At 50.5% G+C, this 14,193-nt stretch overlaps 2 protein-coding genes across 2 annotated transcripts; both read right to left on the minus strand.

The window, feature by feature from the left end:
* Positions 1-5,464: 5,464 nt before the first annotated feature.
* LOC145821497 (uncharacterized) lies at positions 5,465-5,860 on the minus strand. The gene has a single exon (XM_082918017.1). It carries the CDS (start codon positions 5,858-5,860, stop codon positions 5,465-5,467), a length of 396 nt encoding a protein of 131 aa, XP_082774143.1.
* A 676-nt stretch (positions 5,861-6,536) lies between these two features.
* Positions 6,537-9,296, minus strand: LOC145821498 (uncharacterized). The gene has a single exon (XM_082918018.1). It carries the CDS (start codon positions 9,294-9,296, stop codon positions 6,537-6,539), a length of 2,760 nt encoding a protein of 919 aa, XP_082774144.1.
* Positions 9,297-14,193: the final 4,897 nt, after the last annotated feature.

The following is a 14,193-nucleotide window of genomic DNA, read 5'->3' on the forward strand; positions in this document are numbered from 1 at the left end:
AATGCAAACTTAAAGAGCTAGAGGGGTACCATGTTACAACACATTAGGTGCTTGAGGTTGATCAGTCTATTCCTAATGTTGAAAATGAACTCCTTATGGCCTTTGGATTCCTTGACATGGTCAAGTGTCTCTTCGCAGATCTCATAATTGGCATCCGAGATGGGCATACAAGTCGGTCAATCTTTGACAAGATATCAGCCGACAAGGCATTCAAGATAATTGAGATTGAACTCGGGATTATATACGATTTACGGTTCACAAAGGCCAAGGTTATCTACTCTAATTTTGGGATCTCCCTAAGAATTGTTGGAATCATTCTAACCTTTCTTGTATTGATGATGGTATCTGTACGGGGGCGAAATATCCTCTGCTTTCTGTACTCCTTGGAAGTCAAGCTTCTCGTGACAGCGTCTATCTCTGCAACACAGAAATGGTGATCTGCCTGGCAGTGGTGTGCCGGATAGACCCTCCGACGATCAAGTCAGACCACTGGAGGAAGATGAAGGCTATCAGAGAGAGAGAGAGAGTGTTTGTGATAGAGTGAATTTTGCATACCCCTAACGTTCCTCTTTCCTTCTATTTCTAGGCTGGCCATGCAGCCTCAAGATTGTGCGCGCACTACCTCTGCTGTCCTTCTCTGGATAGGTGACAGTGCTCACCTCTCACCACCGTACGTGTGTAAAGGCTTAGTCCTCCCTCCAGTTCACGCAGAACTGTCCAACGGCATTGATGCGTGCGTAGAGCAGATGTCCTCTCCCTTATGCCATTGGCCCAGGTGGCACACCTAACCGGAGTACCACGACCGGCCTATCCCTTATGGAGAACTATCACCACATGCACGCAACCGAGCTATGTGTCGCCGGCCTGCCCCTTTGGCAAAGGGGCCAAGGGGTGATGCTCATGACCGGGCTGATATTGACCGGTTTATTGTGGCTTACCAGTTCCGAGGCATGCCGGCCTCCATCCGTTCTACCTTCATCCGAGGTTATCTGGAATCTGTCCATCTCGGCTCACCGTTCAAAGGCATGCCGGCTTTCGCCTCGTCCTCGGTTTAGCCCGAGCTACTCGTAGCTCGGTCTCACTACTCGACTGCGTGCCCTGCCAAATTTCTACAAGTCACAGCTCGGCCAGGCGTAGTTCACGCCTGGTCTGCCGATCTCTCTGACCGAGCAAAACAGATTCATAAGCCGTCTCAGTAGAGGAAATAGCGCGGCGCCGTGAAGTTTGTCACGACCGGCACTATCGTAGCTCGGCTGTACTAATGGTGCAAATCTCCCCTCTCGATTGCCCCTTAATCCCATCCGAGCTAATCGTGATTGGGGTTACCCCAGTGACCGAGCTAATGGTTCGTGATTTGCACTATTTCTAAGCTGAGCATGATTGGGGTCAAACGGCGTCGCCGAGCTATCCCATTTGACTGGTAATTACTTCAGCAGTCTTATCAATGGTCGTACAGCCGTACTGACAGCCGCGTTCTCAGTGCCACGTGGCCTCACGCCATTGGACCGTACAACCAGTTGTCTTGCACGCGCTAGAATTCAAACGGTGCAGCCGTTTTGGCCTTTTTTCCCCCCTCTTTATGCACAACCCAAGAGTCATTCGAACTCTTCACTGTCCTTCTTCTTGAGCTGAAAGCCCTAGCTCCTAGAATCCTCTAACCTCTTTTGCCATTACTGTCTTTGTGCTTCACCCTCCGTTTCAGTTCCTTTCGCAGGCTACAATCAGGCTCTCGAGGTTGCATCCACCCTCGCATCTGCCACTGGTAAGTTCCATTACCCTTCCTCGCATTTTCTGTTTTCATTTCTCGAATTTGTTGTACCTGTTCTTCATTTTCGTGCCACTGTGCTCCGTGTCCTCTGCTTGGGACCTTTAAGGCTCTTCCTTTTTAGTCCCAATAATGCCACACCTTAGAAAAACGGGAACTGGTGGAGTCGAGGGGGCCTTCGTGCCCCTTGATTCACCAAGCCTCAAAGCCAAACCTCTGAACTTCATATGAATAGTTCAGATCTAGACTGAACTGAGCTAAATGCTAATCTAGATTCGTAGGTAGAGCTATAGCCGAGCAAAAACTATTTGTGGCCTCTCGCTGAGGCCGCAACCGAGCCGAACACAATTAGGTCGGTAAATAGACTGAACCGGGCTGAAAGACTGAAATCTTTACTTGGTGCCTTGACCGAGCTGAAAGCTCGATTAGATCCGTCAATAGATTTGAACCGAGCTAAAACCTGCCTTGACCGATCCAAAACGAGAATCAAATCAGGAAAGCTAAATCAGCCATGTCGTTTAGCTGAGGTAGGAGTTAGACCGGCCAGATACCCAAAAATCCTTTCACTGAGCAATTTCCAATAGGAGCCGCGCAATTTATGCTGTGCTAACCCTTGGGATTATTTCTTAACAATGCAGAACAAACTAGGACCGACCAGGAGAGCACTATCACTGGTGGAGCTCAAAGACCGAGCAAGAACACCAACATTTTTGACCGAGATACAAAACCCAATAAGACCGAGACAGATGGGGAAGTACCAATTTATGGTTAGCTCGCCCGGTGCGATGGCCGAGTTTCGTAGGGAGCACAATATTCCAGACGACGTCGTTTTAGAGCTAGCCAAGAAGGGAGATACCCCTTGGGGAGACCTAGACCGGTGCCCCTTCACGGTCGTGTCCATAGTCGAAGGAGGACTTCGCTTCCTAGTCCAACCCTTGATCTGCGAATTTTTGGGATAGACAAGGCTTTGTCCAACCCAAGTGTCGAACAACACATACAAGAAAATAAATGGAGTGGCCAAGCTAAATAGGAGGCTCGGTCTCAATCTCGGCCTCGCCGAAATATTTCACCAATACAGCCTCAGCAAGAATAAAGGTGGGTTTTGCTGGTACCTGAAGGTAAAGAAAGGCCGAGCAAAACTCATCGAGGGCAACCCAAACAAGGAAACCAATGACGATGACTTCTTGTGGGTGTCCGGTCGGTATGAGGACACCGAAGCGCCCATACCGGGCTGGTACATTAGGAAAGATTTTGGCAGTGCTGGTGAGTAGCTCGGCAAACTGCACAACTTTCTTTCTGCGTTGATTTTCTTCTTGTCGATCTAATACTCCTTTTTATAGATTACAAGCTCTTGGTCGTTGACTACTCCCGAGCTAATCAAGAGGCCATCAGAGTTGTGCTTCGTCATCTGGCCGAGGAAAGGGAGTCTCCAAAGTTGCTCGGCTTTGAACCGACCTACAACTACAAAGCGCCGCGCAAAAGCCGGGTTACCGACTTCCTCCGTGCTCTTTCCCCAGAACCTGACCCAAATCTTCCGCCGATCAGACTTGTTCATCTCACTGCCGAGCAAGAAATGGCGAAGATCCGGGCAATCAAGTCCCTGATCACCGGTGAGGAAAGCGAGTCCCAACCGCCGGAAGCCACCGGAGGAACATCTTCCATTCCAGCCGGGCAAAAGGAAGGGGCTGTACTAGCTCTTGCCAACAAACAACCAGCTGGCCGGTCGAATAAGCGACCGAGGAAAGACCAGATAGGGCAGCACCTCGTTGATGAGGACTCCACTGAGCACGCCTCCATCGAGCTGGGGGACCAGACCGAGCAACAACCAACCGGGCCTTCCAAGAGCCCAACCTCTCCCCCGGTCTGGGCGCCCGAGATCAAGTACAAGGGCCGGGCACTCTCTTCGGCAGACTCAGTGTATGCGGACAAGGATTATTCTCCTGGTTTCAACATGACCAAGGGGCTAGTCCTTCCTGCTGACATGAAGAAGCACGACGAGCTATCCGACTTGAAGGCGCTTCGCTCGACGGCTAAGTCGATCGTGTTGGTAAGTTCTCCACTCCTTTCTTCAAGTTATTGCACGGTTTTTGCTCGATTTTCGGAATACTCACAATCTTTCATTTGTTTGCAGGCCGTACAAAAGAACTACCTCGCCCACGAGTGCATGATCGTCGTGCGGCAGAGTCAGCGCGAGGCCATTGCTGAGAACAAGGCCGAAAAGGCCGAGATAGCAAAGCTTAAGGCCGCGCAAGAAGCAGTTGAGGCCGAACGAGATAACCTGAGCCTAAAGGTTGACCGAGCTGAAAAGGACAAACAGCGGTCCGTGAAGTCGACCAAAGCCCGGTATCTCGCCGAGCTGTGGAAGCTGCGCGATGTGCATAAAGAGGAGAAAGACAAGGCGGTTAGCGACGTTGAAGACAGGGGCTATGCTCAAGGCGAAAAAACGTATGAGCGGCAGGTGCAGGCGACCAAGGACATCTTTTTCCAGTGCAGTTGGAAAGCTGCCTTGGAGAAAGTTGGCCTTGGTCAGGATGCTGACATGTTCATAAATCCACCTGCTGCCTTCATATCGCACTATATGCAGGCGTATGCCAGTGCCACTCAGAACCGGCTCATTGCAGAGGCAAGAAAAGAGGCCAAGGACGAAGCTGCCGCCGCGCAACAAGCCAAGTAGAATCCTCCCGAAGCATCTCAAGATGCAGAAGATGAAGTGGCTGATCGGGATGTTGCCGTGGTGGAAGGTGCTGACGATGAAGCCGAGGAAAACTTGCCTGAGCACGATGTGGAGGAGGCCGAGCAGACTGTGCAAGTCGCCGAACAAACAGTCAAATTAGAGTTGGATTAAACCGTGTCTCTTTCTATTTTCTTTGCTTTGTTTTTGTCTTATTTTTTCTTGGTTTTGGAATGTAACCGGGCTATGTCCTCCCCTATGTACTACAACTTTCTCAATGAATGAAATTTTTGAACTTTTTGCCCGTTTAACTTCTATTGCTATTTGGCTTCGACATGCAAAATTTCCTTAAACGTGCTCAAACTTCAACTAGCAGCTCGGCTCCTTTGAAATTTCAAATGCACCTTTTAATTTGCCGAGCAAAATCTGCTAGGCTTTAAATTGAGGGCTCATGTATGGGGCCGAGCAAAATTAGCTCGGCCTTGACGGGTTTGCAAACTTTATAAAATTCCAGTACTTCAATTGTGACCGAGCAAAAACCAGCTCGTCCTTTCAGTTGGGTAGATCGCCGACATTTCACTTCTGCCGAGCAATGTCAGCTCGACTTCTCATTAGTTGGACAAAACACCAACATACCAAATTGGGCTGAGCAAAGTCAGCCCGGCCGCTACATTGGGCAAAACACCAATGTTTCATTTAAGTTGGTCATGTCGCCAACATTCCAGTTGGCTGACCAAAACCCAGCTCGGCCCTTATGTGAATTGGTTCATTTGCCAATCATTTCTTTGGACAATGCACCACTGTTTGTGCGGTCTGCTTCTATACCGGTGAGAGAAAATCAGTCCGGTCCCATTCAGGTCGGTCTCTCTGCCCCTGGCATCCACTATGGCCTTGTATCTTTGCGGTGTCATTGCACAGAAAGATGTGAAACAAAACAATAAGAGGGCTATTTTTCATTACAAAAAGCAGTGCTATCTTTACATCAAATGCCAAAAGGCTAAAGGTCTAAAAAGCTAAGCAATTACATTTTAAAAGTAAAAGATCTTAAGGTTGGCTGCATTCCATGGTCTGGGGACAGCCTTGCCAGCTAAATCTTCCAGATGGTATGCCCCTTTGCCAGTGAGACCAGTCACCCTGTATGGTCCTTCCCAATTTGCACGGAGCTTTCCTTCACCAGGGACCACCGTGTTGCCCAGCACTTTTCTTAAGACCCAGTCCCCGATCTTGAACAGCCTGGGGTGCACAGCCTTGTTGTATTTCTTGGAGAGTTCTTGCTGATAGGCCGCTATGTGGATTAGGGCCCGCTCCCTCCTTTCCTCGGCAAGGTCTAGCTCCAATGCCACTGCTTCATTGTTCAAATTTGGCTGGAAGCTTTCGGACCGGATGGTTGGCATGCCAATTTCCAGCGGGATAACGGCTTCCATGCCATAGGCCAAGGCAAACGGAGTCTCTCCGGTCGACCGTCTTGGCGTAGTGCGGTATGCCCAGAGTACGCTAGGGAGTTCTTCAGCCCACTTCCCCTTGGCCTTCTCAAGTCGCTTTTTCAGCCTGTCCAGGATGGCCTTGTTTGAGGCCTCTACTTGACCGGCGTTGAATTATAGAATTCGATCTTCAGCTCTTTGCAAAATTCGCGAAAGAGTTTCCCATCGAATTGAGTGCCATTATCTGAGATGAGGGCCTTGGGTATACCGAAGCGAGTAATAACATTTTTCCAAACAAACTTCTTCACATCCTTTTCCTTTATGGTCGCCAGTGGCTCAGCCTCAACCCACTTTGTGAAGTAATCGGTGGCGGCGATGAAGAATTTGCGATTGCCTGGGGCTGCTGGGAGTGGCCCCACTATATCCAATCCCCAGAGTGCGAACGGCCAAGGACTTGTAAGGGGGAGCAGTTCTCTCGCTGGCTGGTGGATCTGGGGAGCAAATTTTTGGCACTTTTCACATCGGTGAACGTATTTCTGCGTGTTTGCCTGCATGCACGGCCACCAATAAACTTGGGAAATTGCTCTGTAAGCCAGTGACCTACCCCCAGTATGGCTGCCGCAGATTCCTTCATAGATCTCATAAAGGAAGGCTTCCACCTTAGTAGGGTGAACGCACTTCAGATACGGCTCGGTAAAAGACTTCTTATACAAGGCTCCGGACGGGGAGAGCCAAACCGCTCTGACTTGGCCTGGATATTGTTGGCCGCCTTTTTCTCTTCTAGTAGAACCCTATCTTTCAGGAAGACGATAATGGGGTCCATCCAGGAAGGACCCAAGTCGGCGCAGAGCACCTCGGTCATTTCCGGTTCCTCAATGCTTGGCCGAGGTAAAAATTCTATCATCAAGGGGTTAGGAAAAGCTGTCTGAGCAGAAGCAAGTCTGGTCAATTCATCAGCCGCGCTGTTTTCCTCTCGGTCGATTTGTTCCATCCTTATTGCAGCGAACTTCTTGATCTCTGCGCGTACCAGCGCCTGATACTTGGCCATTCTTTCGTCCTTTGCCTCATACTCCCCCGAGACCTGATTGACCACCAGCTTGGAATCGCTGAATACCATCAAGGCTGACGCCTTTATTCTCAATGCGCTTCTTAGCCCGGCAAGGAGGGCTTCATACTCCGCTTCGTTGTTGGATGCTGGGAAGCCAAGCGTAATTGCTTGCTCGATAATTAGCCCATCCGGTGAAGTCAGTACGATACCCAGCCTGGCTCCATGCCTGTTGGATGCCCCATCGACGAAGAGCTTCCACATCTCACCAATGAACAGCTTCCAGCAATCAGACGTGTTTTGGGAGGTTCTCAGTTCCAAGTCTCTGGTCGGTCCATTCTGGTCTTTTTCCTTGTCTTGGTTGGGTTCTTCCTCGCCGAACTTTGTTAGTTCGATCGTACTTTTCCCTTCTCCTACTTGCGAGCCAACACTTGTTTTTGTTGCCAGAACCATGGGTTGTGCTAAATCCGCACCAACCAAATCAATCAGGCAGACTGGATGCATCCTAGGGGCAAATTCCACCACAAAGTCAGCAAGTACTTGAGCCTTGATTGCGGTGTGCGGTCGGAACTTGATGTCATATTTCCCTAATTCCACGGCCCATTTCAAAATTCTCCTAGTGAAGTCTGCCTTTTCAAAAAGCACCTTGAGGGGGAACTCAGTTAACACAACTATTGTATGGGCATGAAAATAGTGTGCCAGCTTTCTTGACGCCATCATTAGGGCCGGCGCCAATTTTTCCAAGGGAAGATATCTCGTTTCGGCTGGGAGCAGAGTCTTGCTTACATAGAAGATCGGTAGGTGCTGGATGCCTTCAGCACGGACCAATACCGCGCTGACCGCGTGTTGAGAGACAGCCAAGTAGAGGTACAACTCTTCGCCCGGCTGAGGTGTGACCAAAATAGGGGCTGAGGAGAGATATGGTTTCAGGTCTGCTAGTGTGCGGTCGCACTCATCATCCCAGAAGAACTTGGACTTCAAAGTTTTAAAGAAGGGCCTGCAACCATCCGAAGATCGGCTGATAAATCTGTTCAACGCGACTGCTATCTCGGCAAGATGTTGCATGTCCTTCGTGGAGTTAGGACGCTCCAGCTCTTGTATTGTCTTGATTTGTGATGGGTCGGCTTCGATTCCCCGGTTTGTAGCCAGAAAACCCAAGAACTTCCCAGTGCCAACACCGAAGGCACATTTGGAGGCGTTCAGACGAAGTTTGTGATGCTTTAGGATCGCAAACATTTCTACTAGGTCGGCGAGGTGTTGAGACTTCTCCCTACTCTTCACCACCATGTCGTCGATATAGGCCTCCATTGTTCTGCCCAAAAGAGGAGTGAAGATCTTTGTTACCATCCTCTGGAAAGTCGCCTCGGTGTTCTTCAGTCCGAACGGCATGACTTTGTAACAATATAAGCCCCTGGGAGTGGTGAACGATGTGATCTCTCGATCCGGTCTATACATAGCTATTTGGTGGTAGCCGCGATATGCGTCCAGGAAGCTAAACCTCTGATAGCCAGCGGTTAAGTCCACCAGTTGGTCAATTCGAGGGAGGGGAAAGCTATCCTTTGGGCAAGCACGATTGACAGTCTTGTAGTCAACGCAGACCCGCCACTTGCCATTCTTCTTTGGAACCACCACTGTGTTGGATATCCATCGAGGGTATTGCACTTCTTCTATGGCCCCAACTTCCAACAGGTTCTTCACTTCTTCCGCTACCACCTCAGCATGGTACAAGGCTGAGCGGCGTGTCCTTTGGACGACGGGCTGTGCATCAGGGAAGACATTCAACTGATGGCAAATGAAGCTTGGGTCAACGCTAGGCATATCGTAAGGTGTCCACGCAAAGGCCTCCAAATTAGAAGTCAAGAATTTGACGTAATCTAACTGCTCGGCGTTCGACAAGGATGATCCTAAGAGGAAGAACTTAGTCGGGTCGTCCTCGTCAATGGGCACTTCAACCAAATCCTCTACCGATTTTTCCTCGTCCTTCCTTCCTACGTCTTCAAGGACCTCCTTCCCCTCGGGCCCCTCAATCATCTGGACGAACCCTTTGGCTGCTCGGCTGCCATTTACCGTAATGAAGCATTGTTTTGCCATCACCTGGTCTCCCCAAACTTCTTCAATTTGCCCGGTGGGCGCCGGAAAGCGCATAACTTGATGGAAGGTAGACGTAACTGCTTGCATGGCGTGCAACCACCCCCTGTCCAAAATTAACTTGTATGTGGATGAAACTTTTAGCACCCAAAATTCCACCTGCTTTACTACAGAACCCCCTCTGACCGGCAAAATGATCTTTCCGATCGACCACTCTGGTTGAGAGTTGAAACCAACCAAGGGGGACGTCGCGGGCACCAAGTCTTTGTCCTCCAGCTTCATTTGCTTGAAAGCATCATAATACATAATTTCGACCGAACTCCCCTGGTCGATCAAAATTCTTTTAATGTCAAAGCCTTTGACGCGAAGAGTTACCACTAAGGCATCATTGTGGGGCATCTAGATCCTTCTAAATCCTTGCTTGTAAAGGTAAGGACGTCTTTTGGCTCGGTTTTCCCCTTCTTCACAGTGGGCTGAACAGAGAGCACCTCCCTCATATGCTCGGCATTCTTGATCATCCCTCTCAGCTCGCAGACCCTGGCTGGTTCAATGATACCATGGATAATGTTGATTACACCTTGCGGGGCCGCATCTAGGGCGGCTAGGCCGTTTGGCTCGGCTTGCCTTGATGGTGCGGCCTTCATTCCCCCATCTATGTATTGGTCAAAATGTCCAGCCGTCACCAACTCCTCCAAGTGTTGTTTGAGCGGAAAGCAGTCCTCCGTTCGGTGGCCTCGTTCTTCATGGAAGGTGCAGCGATATTTCGAATTGAAGCCCCGCTGCGCACTCCCCAACTTGGCCGGCCAACGGACGAAGGGTTCACCTCGAATCTCGCTCAAAATGTGGTGGATGGGGATTTTAAAGACCGTGGTGATTCCAGTCAGTGCCTTCAATTTTCTTTTGGCATCTTCTACTGCATCACGGGGGGTGTCAGCCCGGTCGTTTCGGCGGCCCTTGTTTCTGTCATCACGGTTTGAACCATGGCGCTGATCTTTTGACTAGTTGTTTGGGCGGTTATCCTCTTGCCCAACCGAGTGAACTTTCCCCGCCACCCTTCTGTCCGCCGTGACAGGATTAGCCTTCTTCGTCGCGGAGGCGGCATCATCCTCCACGCGAATGTGCTCATTGATCCGCTGCATCAATGACTCCATGGTTGTGCGTTAATGCATCGTGAGTGAATCTCACAGCCTATGTCCGACTGGGAGACCCCGTTTGTATTGAGTTATCGCTAGATTGGTGGGGCAGTCGAGGATCTCATTGTAAGTTTCCCAGTATTTCGCATTGTATGCCTTCAACGAACATCCAAACTCTATCTTGACGCCCAGGAGATGGTCGACCTCCTTCGGCGTTCGTGTGTTGGTTTTGATTCTGGTGACGAAGGCTTCCGGTAGTTGCTGCCACCCCTCAATACTCCCCTCCGGGAGCCTTTCGAACCACTTCAAACCCAGCTCTCCCAAGCTTGCTGGGAATATGAGGCACATCAAGGCGTCGTTGCGCCGGTGGCCAGCCATTACTTGCCCGTAATGGCTCACATGCATGTACGGATCCGTCTTGCCGTCGTACAAAGTGAACTTTGGCTAGTGGAATCCGGCGGGGAGTGGTGTACTCTCAATCTCAGGAGACAGCGGCGTGGCTATAAGTCGCGCCAGCTCTTTGTCCACCAGCGCAGGGGCTATCGCTTTGGGGGCTGGCATCACCACTTCCTCACTACAACGAACTGGAGCGCTCAACCTTTGCAATGCCGGCACTCTCTGAGCCTCCCGACGGCGTGCCCTCTCCTCCAATACATCCCTCAAGTCCCTGGAACGTGTAGAGAAAGAGGATTGCGACGTCGGTGTCGGGCATGAGGGGCAGTGAGTGCTGTCGCGAGAGAGGGACCTGCCCTCTCGTTGGTCGAAAACTCCAACCCCATAGTTCCTGGTGATGGAGAGAGAGTGAGTCCTCTCCTGGCGGCGATTGCTACAATGAGGGGACGGGGTGCGCTCACTGAGGTTGCCCTCTCCAGCAACACCCTTCTCTTTAATCTGGCGTTTCAGTAGCTCCATCTCTGCCGCCATCCTGCGAATGAGGGCGTCTTGGTCCTTGAGTTTGTGCTCCAGGCGCTGCACATGGGACTCCCCCCGGTGTCAGTGGCCCTCTAGACTCTGCGAGCGATCAGTACTCTTCCCGCGTTTGTCTCGCGCACCTCGCGAAGAAGTCTCTAGGCCTGCCATGGCTGGAATATTCGGGGGGCCTTCTCTTAAGCGGGCATACTCAGGTGTGACGCCATCGACGATGGACAGTGGGGCTTCGTCGTTGTTGGCCATGGAAATGGTCGAAGAAGCTCGAAGAACAAGGGTTGAGTATCAAAGAATTCCCACAGACGGCGCCAATTGTACGGGGGCGAAATATCCTCTGCTTTCCGTACTCCTTGGACGTCAAGCTTCTCGTGACGGCCTCTATCTCTGTAACACAGAAATTGTGAGTTGCCCGGCGGTGGTATGCCGGATAGACCCTCCGACGATCAAGTCTGACCACCTTTAGGAAGAGGAAGGCTATCAGAGAGAGAGAGAGACAGAGTGTTTGTGATTGATTGAATTTTGCATACCTCTAACGTTCCTCTTTCCTTCTATTTCTAGGCTGGCCATGTAGCCTCAAGATTGTGCGCGCACTACCTCTGCTGTCCTTCCCTCGATAGGTGACAGTGCTCGCCTCTCACCTCCTTACGCGTGTAAAGGCTTAGTCCTCCCACCAGTACACGCAGAACGGTCCAACGGTATTGATGCGTGCGTAGAGCAGATGTCCTCTCCCATACGCCATTGGCCCAGGTGGCACACCTAACCGGAGTACCACGACCGGCCTATCCCTTATGGAGAACTGTCACCACATGCACGCAACTGAGCTATGTGTCGCCGGCCTGCCCCTTTGGCAAAGGGGCCTAGGGGTGATGCTCATGACCGGGCTGATATTGACCGGTTTATTGTGGCTTACCAGTTCTGAGGCATGCCGGCCTCCATCCGTTCTACTTTCATCCGAGGTTATCTGGAATCTGTCCATCTCGGCTCACCGTTCAAAGGCATGCCGGCCTTCACCTCGTCCCCGGTTTAGCACGAGCTACTCGTAGCCCAGTCTCGCCACTCGACTGCGTGCCCTGCCAAATTTCTACAAGTCACAGCTCGGCCGGGCGTAGTTCACGCCTGGTCTGCCGATCTCTTTGACCGAGAAAAATAGATTCATAAGCCGTCTCAGTAGAGGAAATAGCGTGGCACCGTGAAGTTTGTCACGACCGACACTATCGTAGCTCGACTGTACTAACAGTGCAAATCTCTCCTCTCAATTGCCCCTTAATCCCATCTGAGCTAATCGTGATTGGGGTTACCCTAGTGACCGAGCTAACGGTCCGTGATTTGCACTATTTCTGAGCTGAGCATGATTGGGGTCAAACGGCGTCGCCGAGCAATCCCATTTGATCGGTAATTACTTTAGCAGTCTTATCAATGGTCGTACAGCTGTACTGACAGCCGCGTTCTCAGTGCCACGTGGCCTCACGCCATTGGACCGTACAACCAGCTGTCTTGCACGCGCTGGAATTCAAACGGTGCAGCCGTTTTGGCCTTTTTCTCCCCTCTTTATGCACAACCCAAGAGACATTCGAACTCTTCACTGTCCTTTTTGAGCTGAAAGCCCTAGCTCCTAGAATCCTCTAACCTCTTCTGCTATTACTGTCTTTGTGCTTCACCCTCTGTTTCAGTTTTTTCCGCAGGCTACAATCAGGCTCTCGAGGTTGCATCCACCCACACATCTGCCACTGGTAAGTTCCATTACCCTTCCTCGCATTTTCTGTTTTCATTTCTCGAATTTGTTGTACCTGTTCTTCATTTTCGTGCCACTGTGCTCCGTGTCCTCTGCTTGGGACCTTTAAGGCTCTTCCTTTTTAGTCCCAATAATGCCACACCTTAGAAAAACGGGAATTGGTGGAGTTGAGGGGGCCTTCGTGCCCCTTGATTCACCAAGCCTCAAAGCCAAACCTCTGAACTTGATATGAACAGTTCGGATCTGGACTGAACTGAGCTAAATGCTAATCTAGATCCGTAGGTAGAGCTATAGCTGAGCAAAAACTATTTGTGGCCTCTCGCTGAGGTCGCAACCGAGCCGAACACAATTAGGTCGGTAAATAGACTGAACCGGGCTGAAAGACTAAAATCTTTACTTGGTGCCTTGACCGAGCCGAAAGCTCGATTTGATTCGTCAATAGATTTGAACTGAGCTAAAACCTGCCTTGACCGAGCCAAAACGAGAACCAAATCAGGAAAGCTAAATCAGCCATGTCGTTTAGCCGAGGTAGGAGTTAGACCGGCTAGATACCCAAAAATCCTTTCACTGAGCAATTTCCAATAGGAGTCGCGCAATTTATGCTGTGCTAACCCTTGGGATTATTTCTTAACAATGCAGAACAAACTAGGACCGACCAGGAGAGCACTATCACTGGTGGAGCTCAAAGACCGAGCAAGAACACCAACATTTTTGACCGAGATACAAAACCTAATAAGACCAAGATAGATGGGGAAGTACCAATTTATGGTTAACTCGCCCGGTGCGATGGCCGAGTTTCGTAGGGAGCACAATATTCCAGATGACGTCGTTTTAGAGCTAGCCAAGAAGGGAGATACCCCTTGGGGAGACCTAGACCGGTGCCCCTTCACGGTCGTGTCCATAGTCGAAGGAGGACTCCGCTTCCCAGTCCAACCCTTGATCTGCGAATTTTTGAGACAGACAAGGCTTTGTCTAACCCAAGTGTCGAACAACACATACAAGAAAATAAACGGAGTGGCCGAGCTAAATAGGAGGGTCGGTCTTAATCTCGGCCTCGCCGAAATATTTCACCAATACAGCCTCAGCAAGAATAAAGGTGGGTTTTGCTGGTACTTGAAGGTAAAGAAGGGCCGAGCAAAACTCATCGAGGGCAACCCAGACAAGGAAACCAATGACGATGACTTCTTGTGGGTGTCCGGTCGGTATAAGGACACCGAAGCGCCCATACCGGGCTGGTACATTAGGAAAGATTTTGGCAGTGCTGGTGAGTAGCTCGGCAAACTGCACTACTTTCTTTCTGCGTTGATTTTCTTCTTGCCGATCTAATACTCCTTTTTACAGATTACAAGCTCTTGGTCGAGGGCTACTCCCGAGCTAATCAAGAGGCCATCAGAGTTGTGCTTTGTCATCT

This window comes from Camellia sinensis, chromosome 3, assembly GCF_055761805.1.
Source record: "Camellia sinensis isolate YWXY chromosome 3, ASM5576180v1, whole genome shotgun sequence".
In the NCBI taxonomy this organism is placed as follows: domain Eukaryota; kingdom Viridiplantae; phylum Streptophyta; class Magnoliopsida; order Ericales; family Theaceae; genus Camellia; species Camellia sinensis.